This window comes from Anarrhichthys ocellatus, unplaced genomic scaffold (assembly GCF_004355925.1).
Source record: "Anarrhichthys ocellatus isolate YVR2014 unplaced genomic scaffold, GSC_Weel_1.0 scaffold107, whole genome shotgun sequence".
NCBI classification, from domain to species: domain Eukaryota; kingdom Metazoa; phylum Chordata; class Actinopteri; order Perciformes; family Anarhichadidae; genus Anarrhichthys; species Anarrhichthys ocellatus.
In genome coordinates, this window is record NW_022280137.1 from 498,573 (window position 1) to 509,844 (window position 11,272).

General features: G+C 42.7%; 1 protein-coding gene across 2 annotated transcripts in view; it reads right to left on the reverse strand.

The window, feature by feature from the left end:
* Positions 1-8,963, reverse strand: part of ncapg (non-SMC condensin I complex, subunit G) — a 12,793-nt gene extending 3,830 nt beyond the window's left edge. The window contains exons 1-14 of one of the 2 annotated variants that reach the window (XM_031876307.1): positions 8,886-8,963; positions 8,442-8,566; positions 7,815-8,084; positions 7,284-7,512; positions 6,930-7,075; positions 6,753-6,837; positions 6,312-6,504; positions 6,087-6,236; positions 4,456-4,596; positions 2,836-2,959; positions 2,503-2,592; positions 868-1,056; positions 663-773; positions 305-424 (exon numbers count right to left, since the gene is read on the reverse strand). In XM_031876307.1, coding sequence (XP_031732167.1) covers positions 305-424; positions 663-773; positions 868-1,056; positions 2,503-2,592; positions 2,836-2,959; positions 4,456-4,596; positions 6,087-6,236; positions 6,312-6,504; positions 6,753-6,837; positions 6,930-7,075; positions 7,284-7,512; positions 7,815-8,084; positions 8,442-8,549 — 1,956 coding nt within the window. In that variant the 5' untranslated portion in view covers positions 8,550-8,566; positions 8,886-8,963. Of the gene's footprint in view, positions 1-304; positions 425-662; positions 774-867; positions 1,057-2,502; positions 2,593-2,835; positions 2,960-4,455; positions 4,597-6,086; positions 6,237-6,311; positions 6,505-6,752; positions 6,838-6,929; positions 7,076-7,283; positions 7,513-7,814; positions 8,085-8,441; positions 8,616-8,885 lie in introns of those variants that run through there. The other variant, XM_031876306.1, reaches the window with a different exon arrangement.
* Between the last annotated feature and the right edge of the window lie 2,309 nt (positions 8,964-11,272).

Genomic DNA, 11,272 nt, shown 5'->3' on the forward strand with positions numbered 1-11,272 from the left:
ACACACACACACACACACACACACACACACACACACACACACACACAGTTCTACAATGTGTGCACCACCAAGTACGTGAGTCATGCGTTTGGAGATGAGGGAATCAAAATGACTAAAATATATTTTTCCACTTTGCAGTGGGTCGCTAGTCGCTATGCATATTAATAATACGATATGTAGAATTCACATACTTTGCACTAAGATTAGGAGGTGAATTTATAAACTAAACACCCACATACAGTGGTTAGGGGGTCTAGTTCCTCTCGTTTATAAATGGGTTTGAACTGTAGGTGGGCGACATTACCTGCAGCAGCAGGACCATGTGTGTTTTGGAGAGCTCCTTGCTGTGCAGAGTGCACGTTCCCAGACAAACCACGGCCATGTTACGGACAGCAGGGTGAGCGTTCGCTATACTGGGCAGGACCTGACGGACGGAGGAAACGGTGACATCAACAGACTTTTACCGACTCCACTTCAATGAAGAAAACAAACAACGAGCAAATAACCAGGGATGATTCAAACGATTCAACTGAAAATGAATGCTATCCAATCAGAGAGGTGAACACAGATATGTGAATCAATAAGGAAGCTCCTTGGACATGACTGTACATCTGCAGTCATGTCCAAGTGAAAGATCCGATGTGTGCTGTGTGGGTTTATACCAGAGAGGACATTAAGGCACTTATGGTTGGACCGATTCGTGTCTTGATGCTCATCTGCTTCAGTAGTTCAGCACACATTATGAGACATCTCAGGAGAGTCTCTGGGTCATTCTGAAACAAAAATAAAAAGGTGTTGAGACCGTTCCCTGTTTTAACCACACGGGGTAAGTAATAAATGACATGGTGGGACAGTGCGGTTACGTACCTTCTCGGCGCGGATCTCCTTGTCGGCCGGCTGGCTGCTCTCTGCGGTTTCCTGGAGGATCTGGTTTCGGCGGTTCTCCAGCTCTGTGATGGAGTCCTTCAGCTCTGCGGCGCGGCTGAAGTCCTGGGCGGCGATGCAGTCCTCCAGGGATTGCTTGGCCTCCAAGATGCGCACCTTCACCTCCGCCAGCTGGAGGGGAGGAGATGGGGACGAGTCAGTCCTCAGCTGAAATACACTCCAGAGGACATCTTGACTGATGAGACGGGCTCTGGGCCAGGTGAGTCCTCTAGAGCCTACTTTGTCTTTACTACAGCTACACAGAAGGGAAGGACGCTGTTATACATATAGTATCTTCCTCTGCGGCCGTCTGTGCCTCTGTGTTCCTGGGTAACACCTAGAGCCCCACACAGACCCGCTAGTCTGTTACAGAGGACAGACAGCAGGTCAACAGAATACGCCACATAGAAGTGGTGTGTGTACGCTGAAAGCTGGGAACCGCAGGATCAATTTAAGATAAATCTGAAAAAGAAATGTATTAATTACTTCATTCATTAAAATGAATTGTGGGAGTGTGTGAGGGCTAAGAACATTATGATAGAAGTCTGTGATGGCCATTCTCATGCTCACTTTTGTCTCAGAACTCATTACAGCAATTCTTGGTTTGATTTGGTGCTAAATTGAATAATTTTTTTACCACTTGAGAATTAATAACGATCTTAAATCCCTCTGAAATACCACATTTAGACACTAAGACCTTGAGTAACATCAGAGAAAAATCCTATTTTATTTGGGATCAAAAACCTTTTAAATTTGGAGATTTCTGCATGAATTTATTGTCAATATCGCTATATTGACAATAAGCCACACACCCTCTGAATGCTCTAGGTCTCTAGTTTGTGGTTGTAATGTTTTATTAGGTGATTTTATACAGTCAGGTCAATTTAAAAAAAAAAATGCTCTCACTACAATAAAATGGCTACTATGAGGACTAACATCATCACATGAATACAGTTGAGCTCATTGGATGCACAAGAGTGTCAGCGTTCCAGTCAGACCCAATCCATGGATTCCCAGACTGTTTAGGGACCCCCGTATGCAGAAATATTAAAATACACCATTCTTTGAATAGGCAAAAAATAACACGATTTTTACTGTATGCAAAAAGACAGCTTGGTTTTTGCTCTAAAACTATATGGGGTTATCATAAAGTAGGCGTGTACATAAAGAGGAGACTCGTGGGTATCCAGAGAAGTATCTTGATGCGAGATGTCAAGGGAGACTGAGCCTCTTACAGGAAGCCATTTCTGCCGGCGATCCTTCGGGTCTCAGAGGGTCCAATAAGGAAAAATAAAGTCATGTAGACGACTGATTTTAAAAAGAGAAGACTACTGGACCTTTCTAGGCAAAGACCCGATGGGCATATGCACCTTCCACCTCAGCTAAAGAGGCTTTGCCTCCAAACACAAACCATGTGCTCAGCTGGAGGACCAGAGTGATGGACAAACAGAAACAAACAGAGAGGGAATGTAAATAGAGCACAGAACAGGGAGGACTTAGAAATAACAAAAAAAGATAAGATACAGGGAGGTATCTGGACGACATGACTGGATGGAAGTGTGTCTGAGTGTCGCCCACCTGGACCTGCTGCCGGCGGCTCGCGTTCTCGTCCAGCGGCTGGCTGGCCTCCATGATGGGCTCCCTCATATCCGAGATGATCTCTGCCACCTGCGTGACGCAAAGCAGGCTCATTCAGACTTCTACCACCACTGGATGGAAAATCCCAAACAAAAGACCTTTAGTAGCACAGGACGGTTCCTTTCATCAGCACAACAGGGAGAAATAATCTCAGCTTCTGTACTCAACTTTCTGCCTCACTGGTCTGTCGCCCGGCGCTATGAAGGGGCGTGGATACATTGTGTGTAGAGGAGCACGCTGGAGTTAGTGAGAGATGTAAAGTGTGGAACTCACAGTCTGAATGCGTCTGTGGTCGTCAGGAATGAGGGTGAGGAGTCTCTCAGTGAGAAGGGAGACCAGGGAGGAGGGAGTCTGTGGAAGAGCCAACATCTCATGCAGGACAGCCAACACGCGCTTCCTACAAACAACATGCAGCGGGACAAGTTGGACTACAAACACCTCATGATCTCACACTGCAAACTGGACAACATTAAGCCGTTTGATGAGCAAAACTAAATAGGGACGGAGCTGTTCTGAATTGTGGAGACGGTACATCTCTTACCAAACTAAATGATCACAGATCGTAGATTTCTAAACATCGTCTGAAGCTCATATATTTAAGCAGCATCTAACCAGACATATATATCAGATACCGTTAAAATAATTGGCACATTAATAGTCGATTAAAGCTACGGCAATGAACTCTCAATTTGTGTTGATGTTGGATGAAGGTGGGAGTGTTTCCAAGAAGCAGAGCCCCTTAAGAAAACCTCTCATTAAACTGCAGCAAAACAATTTTGGAAACGAATTATATTGGCATATTTAAAAACAATGTAGCATTATATTTATTCTTATGAAGTCAAATGTGATCATTTATCATTTAGAAATATATAACTATTCGATATCACCATGAAACTTAAAGCAGTCATTTGTATTACAAGTGTTCTGAAATTGTCAGTTTAAATATGCAAATTAGGTATTATTTTATTAAGTATGTGCTCATTTGCATGCATTTTAAACCCCCAAATCTGAACATTGGATAAAGCCGGGTTCAAGCGTTCTTGTTACATTTTGTCTACATGTTAGAATCGAAGGTTTTTAACGGAGGGAATATATATATATATATATATATATTTTTTTTTTTTAAAAATCGCTCCTTAAATCAGAAAATACTGTCGACAGCCATACAAATGAAATCTGTTTTCGCCATGTTGTTATTCTTAGTAAAATGTTGTATAAATCAGGCTATGAATGATATATGAACTGTGTAGAAACCTTCAGAACACAGATAGGGATGAAGGGGGAACGTTTGGTGAAATAATAGAGATTTATGAGTCTTTACAGACGTGCATTGTAAATGATATTTATTTCAATATACTTTTTTTCTGGTAATACAATAAATAAATTGTCTGTCTGGAATAACCACATGGTTTTGTATACTCCTGTAAATTACTTGAAAAATGAAAAGTATTTTCTCATTTAATTAAGAACGTTAGTGCGAAATGATCAAACGTACTGAGAAATTATATTTTGTATGTTTTTGTAATTTTAATTTTGACGACATAATCGTGTATCACGATATTTCGACGCTATGATTCCATTGAAAGAGGATAAATCATCATATTGAATTATACTCCAGCCATAATGTCAAACTTCCTCAGTTGATTCCTGACAGTAAGACAAATGTTTCTCTCATTACAAGTTTTCTGAAAATGTGATGTTTAAATATGCGAATGAGGCATTTTCTGATGCTCCCTTTGGTTAAGTTTAGGAGAAATCTACAGACACAAATAGACAAAGCAGTAAAATAACCTAAACGTGTATTTTGGATGTTTTCTTTCCACTAATCTGAAAGAGGACATAACTGTCCCCCTCCTTTACATTTCACCAACACCACGCCGGTCCTCATCTCACCTGCCGCCCTCCTCGTTGGTGTCCAGACATCCGATGAGACGGATGAGCTGCTGGGAGATGAACTCCTTGGTCATGACGAGCTCCAGCTGGTTGAAGTCGGCCCTCTGCTCCTCTGACAGCAAAGGTACTGCCTTCAGATATCTGCGACGGGCCAGAGTCACAACTCAGAGAATGACAACAGCCCTCAGAGCAGTCATAGATCATGGCCATCCTCTGGTACAAGAATCACAGCGGTACAGCTAAAGAACACAATCATGAACGCAACACTGTAGCTGGCTAAACACGTCACCAGAGCTAGCTACAAGCTACACACGCCATGTCAATTCATACAAACCTACACCTGCTCACTAAAAACATGCCAAGAAGCTTGCCACAGTTACACACAGGAAGAGTTTCTCTGAGCAACAAGCATTATGACAACTGTGTTAGGTGCTCAGTTCTACACGTTAACTACTGCAGACTATAGTAAAAGGTAAGGCTCGCAATTATTCATGTCCGTCGTAAACCAACAGTCAGGACAAACAACATGAAGAGGGTTAGCTTGTAATTATTTCTCTGTTCATACAGGACATTAAACTAAAGCCCTTTCAATATAAGTGATGGAGACAAAGGCCACAGCCCTCATTCTGAGAAACATATATTCACTTTATCTGATGTAATATGAGGCTTCGGCAGCCTTTTTAGTGGAGAATTCCCTCTTTCAGTTTCCCCGTACTGTGCTTCCATTCTGAGCTGCAGTAAGGAACTATTACAAAAAAAATAAATAAATAAAAATAAATAAATAATAAATAAAAAATAAAACTTGTACGAGGCGGTAAAAAAATTCCCATTTCATTCACCTAACTCAGTCTGCTGAAGAAACATATTCAGGTTTTGCCAGACCCTCAGGGTCTGAAAAGTGAAGCCAATGTAGAAGTGATTTAGTGCATTCTCTCTAATGGCCATCAGGGGGCGACTCCTCTGGTTGTATAGAAGTCTATGAGAAAATGACTCTACTTCTCTCTTGATTTATTACCTCAGTAAACATTGTAAACATGAGTTTATGGTCTCAATCTCTAGTTTCAAGTCTTCCTCAATACAGCATGATGTTCATTTAGTACATTATGGTCAATTTAGAGTCAAACAGACCATAAAGCAGGGGATGCTTTAGGGTGGGGCTACCTTGTGATTGACAGGTCACTAATACTACCACGGCGTCTCTAAGTCACTCCTCCGCAGTCCAAATATGGTCACATTTGCTCACCGGTTGCAAAAAACAAGATGGTGACGGCCACAACGCCGAACTTGAAGCATCAAAACGATGGCCGACGTCACGACGACTACGTCTACCTCTTATACACAGTAGATGGTTTTCGCCTGTAAAAAGGACTGGATTTGTGTCGCACATCTCCTACAGTGAAAGAGCATTAGGATCTTTTAATGCCCCTTTTAGAAAAACCTGTTTCAGTGATCATATTGGCAGCTGACTATTGTTTCAAGACAGACTTGGAAAAATTGTGAAACCATCCATTTAACTACAAGAATAAATCCCTCTGTAGAGCCTGTTGCTGCTGATCTGCAGCAGTGGTGAAATGTACAGCCGACAGCGAGAAAACTAGAAATGTAATCCAGTGAAGCGTCTCTTCTCTCACCCGTAGAGGTAGTCGCCATAAGTGGCAGCGTCTGGTAACACTTGGTCCAGCAATTCATCCCCATCGTCTCCTTTAGCCTTGATGAACTCACACAGAGCTCTCCAGTGAAGCACATTCTCACAGGACAGAGAGTCCACCGGGACCAGCTTCCTGTTGACAACACAAGACATTTCACGAATGACGCAATGACACTCGAGAGACGGAGAGAGGGAGTTTGAAGTGTACCTGTTGTCGAGCTGCGCTCTGCTCTGCAGCAGCTCTTCAGTAGGCATGCCTCTGAAGATGGCTTGCAGCGTGTCCAGAGCCGTCTGGGCACAGTTCTCTACATCCAGCCGGTGGAGCAGCTCTGTGACGTTACCATCCAGCCGAAGCATCCAGGCCGGCAGCAGACGAGAACAAACCACCTCCCTCACCGTTTCTACAACACATGAACATGTTCAGTGGGATGTACAGCTGACACTAACACTTGATGGACAGAAGATTTATTTTAACCCACTCGCAGTAACTTTAAACAACTCATTAAGGCAATAATTCAACAGATTAACTGACAATTCACAAAATACACTTTTTGTTTGTTGCAGATTTTTGTTTTTGCTTACTAAAAGTTCAAGTACTTGATTGAAAAATGTGTCTGTATAAATGTGACACGGGTACAGAAATGCTTACCTGAGGTGTCGTGGAGACCCTGCTGCAGCAGACCAACTCTCTGAGCGATGGTCAAAGCTTTAATGTGAACTTTCTCAGCCAGAACCTTGAAACAGAAAACAAGAGAGGGAAAGTTTCAACCCAATTCACAACGTTTGAGCAACTTCGTTATGTTCACTCGACTGGGTTTGCGGCTACCTGGTAGGCTAGCTTGCGGACGTTCTCTTTGATGTCCCGGGTGCGTTTGAGTACTTTGGGGAGGGTGCGAGGGGACATCGCAATGCAGGAAAGGACGGCGCGTCGCACCTCAGCATTAGTATCGTTTTCTAGAATCAACATGTATGCTGAACAGTGGAAAGAAACAGAGTATTAGACAACAGGTAGAGGGCCAAAGAGAAGGATATAAGAACATACACATTAAATCACAAAACAAAGGCTACTTCAAGGAGAATGCACTGACGGCAGCGTATTTTACAGTTGAACACTGACAATGTGTTCTGCATTTGCTCGAGTGTGTTTTGTGAAATCGAAAATAAAAAAACAACAACAAACCGTTGATGGTTGGACAGTCGGGATCCTTTGGCTGTTGCAGACGCGTCATGGCCAAAGCGGCCTGAATCCTCACATTGGGGAACTTGTCGGTGACGCGGACCAGCATGGCTTGGTGGATGCGATCGAAGAGGTCGTCGTCTATCTGGGCGTTCTCCGCCATACTGCCCAGCAGCTTGTTGATCAGCTGGCACACGCGGAAACGCACCGCATGGCTACTGGCTTTGTGGGACTGAGGGGAAAGGAAAGGCAGAAATAGATGCAGCAGACAAAATAGTTTGGGAGGAGAAGTAAAGAAAGAGGATCAAGATATGGGATGAGGGGGAAAAGGTGCCGAAAAGAGACACATCTCAAAGGAAAGAGGACATGTGGGACAGAGAGAGAGAGAGAGAGAGAGAGGGTGTCAGATGGGACGGGACAAAATCTGATGAAAAGGCAGCAGACACATCAATCACATCAGGTTTTCTTTGTACAGCACACAACATTGATCTCTCTATTTATTTAGCAGACTAAAGCGTGTAATAATGTTTATACCTCCAACAGAAAGTTGAAGAGAAAACTCAAAAATGGATGATCGTCCTCAGCATCTTCTTCTTCTTCCTCCTCCTCCTCCTCCTCCTCCTCCTCCTCTTCATCCTCCAGCCGCTCCTCCCCCTCCTCAGTCTTAGGCGGAGACTGGAAACTCGTGGCAAACCTCGCAACAAACTCCATGACATTTTCCACCGTGGGTTCACGCTTGTAGACAATCATGGCGTACTTCAGGTAGTGGACGAACTCCTCGTGGAAAAGTGTCTTGTCCTCGAGCTGGTTGAGGAGATGGAGGGTGTCATCAGTAACAGGGGATGACAACCAGGAGAAACAATAGCTAAGTTTTAAAACAAGATGGTGGAAATGGGCAATAATTGAAACCAAAGTCATGAGTTTTGGCAATATTCATTCACAACAGAATAGATAAGCATCCAGATCTCAGTGGTCATCAGGTTAGCTTCATGTCCCCAGGGTCAAAACAGAGCACGGAGAAGCAGCTTTAACTTTGTATTCATCACATTCAACTTGAATTGTGGATTTAAACTTTTCTGTTTGCTACTTCCCTTCATTAAGTTACTGTTAAGGCTGTTTAATCAAAACTCTCCTTTGATTTTTACTGATAACTGGACGTACCTTGTTGTAGCGGCTGTTCAGGCTCGCCACCAGCTTCGCCTTGTTGTTGTGGCCCTTCTGCGCGCGCTGAAACGCGTCTTTAATGTCCATTTCATTGTCGGCGGTCATCTTTCCTTCACAGAAATCTAAATTAAAAGAGAGAGATAATCGGTTAAACAGCAGCATACAGCAGCGTTCCTTATAGCGACTAACAAAGCGAGGTTTTAACTGGATGCTAAGTGCAGCAGCTTGTTCGTCTCTGGTGTCTCATTAGCTAAAAGCCCCACGTCGCTACAACTCCCACGTAAACAAGCAGAAAAACAACGTCACCTGGCTGAGTCATACGGAATAAAGTCCCCTATGGATACTCTACATCATACTTTATCATGATACTTTATCATCGCATTAAAGCACATATAGTATTATACCGGATAATTATACGTATTACGAGTTTTCGAAACGTACCTTTTCTTCAGTTTTCCTCTGGCAACACTGCCGCCTGTTTTCAAATTCAACTCACGCGTGTTCTCGCGAGAACTGAGACGTGATTAATAAATAATGACGGTCACAGCCTCTTGTTTAGCCCTGAGTTTAACCTGGCAGGCGCTACTCTGCTCGATAATGAACTATACAAAAATAGGAGGGCGGAAACAAAACAAATGAATTGTATAATCAGTCAATCTAAAATTTATCTGCAACTATTTGATAGTTGATAAACTGTTTTAGCATTATTTGGAGCAAAAAATTGCAAAATATTCCCGGAGTAACAGCTTCTCAAATGTTAAGATTTGCTACCTTTCTCTGTTTACATTGTGAACTCGTCCTTCTTTGAGTTTTGTACCCTTTTTCCACTGTTTTCTGGCATTTTGAAATAATAACCAAATAATCATATTGACAATTAGTTTACAACACTCACATTATACTATGTTTGGTTAGGTTTTTCATAATTTGCCAATTAAAAACATGTACAAAGAACCAGATAATCCTGTGGCTTCATTTGAGTTGGACGAAAGAAATCAATCACTAATCTGCTAATATTAGATATTACCTCTCTATTGGTGTTTTGATTTCCAAGGCGTCACAGCAGACAGCTCACCCCTGGAGAGGGCAGGAACAAGCATCTCCACGGGTATATAGGGCACCTCTTATGACAACAACAACAGCACCTCTCTCTGGAAATCAATTTAATATAGAGGATGCTCTTTCGGACATCTGCTTTGGGACCTGCGTGCGTGCGGGCGTAGGATCATCTGAGAGGTGTATTATCATATTAAATATTTATGCCGGTGGATGCAGGGGCAAAAAGTCTCTCCATTAGTCCGTACACCTGCAATGTCCTGAGCCAGAAAGCGGTGGGAAAATGGCTTTAGCGCTTCTACAAATCCATGGATACTGTACAGGGGGTCAACTTCAGACGTCCGAATGCTTTCCAGAGCTTTCCCTGTGCTAAACTACCATTTTGCATTACTGTGCACTCATTTACACTTTTAAAGCACAGATTAATACTAATAGTCTGAGTAGCTCCATTAAACACATACACCTATCTTATTATATAATGATCATTTAGATATTTAAAGTCATATGTGTGTAAATATATCTCTCGTTGTGACCAAGGCTGGGTTACAAAACTGGGCGAAGCAGACAAAAAAGCCGAGAGGCCCCAGACCCCCTGGGGTCCCCTGAAGCGCCAGGTTCACTATGGGCCAATTGGTTTGTGACCATTTGATTCATTTCATAATTTGTTTTGAGGTATGCTCGACTAAAGAACCGGTCCTGCATTAGTTATCCTGCGGTCATGTCTTAAGGCCTCAGTATGCTTTGAACAAACTAGGTCGTAAGATGTGCCATCAGACCACTTCTTAAGATACAACTGTTTATAGCTGCTCCAAATGGCCACGCTAGAAGGAGGGGGTGAAAAGCATGTCATGCATCCGCCTCTGCCTCATCAATCTCTCTCCAAGAAGTCTGCGTCTTTCGCATTTTTTTGGTACTATCAAGAGCAATAAATCGTACTAGTGGGTATAACACACACACACACACACTTTCGGACAGTCTCTCCTTGAAGGCATTCATGGTGTTGCACTTGGTTGGATATGTGATAACTGGTGGAAGAATGAAGAAGGAGAACTCGACAGCCCATTGCTGCGTGATGTGGATTGTAAGATTATGGGTTTTAAAAATGTTTGTTGGAAACAAAGGGAGAAAAAGGACGAAACCTCCGGGAGAGCACAACAGAGGAGGGATCCCTCTCCCAGGATGGCCAGAAGTGCAACACATGTCATGTGTACAGAATGAACAACATAACAGTGTTACAAAATAGTCTATTTGTATGATATAAATTATCCATATGAGCTAAGTAATAGCAGTAGTAGCACCAATAATAGCAGTACAATAATGGAAAAATTATGACTAGGGCTGGGACTTTGAAAGACATGGGCATCTAGTCGCACCCCTTCCGATTGACCACCATGGGACCTTATTTCGTAAAAAATATGTACAGTACTCAATGTCGAGAGACAAAAAGTGATTTGACAATTTACACATATAACGTTTTTCAATTCTTGAAGATAATTTTGCATGTCAAGAAAGTTGCATTTTGTTGTAAAACTCAAGACTGTGAAAATATGTAATTGGACTACACACCCAAAAGTCACGTTAGCGATACCTCTCGCTGAAGCTACGATACCTGTGTTTCCTACCTGGATGTACTCACAAGAACAACCAGTCTCGTTCGTTCTTTCGCTTCCCGGCTGATAAAAACAGTCACTGGATAAAACACATCATGTAAGAAAACGGAGTGGAACATAGCTACGTTACTTAGCTAGTTAGCAAGCCAAGGTACCGGACTTGTT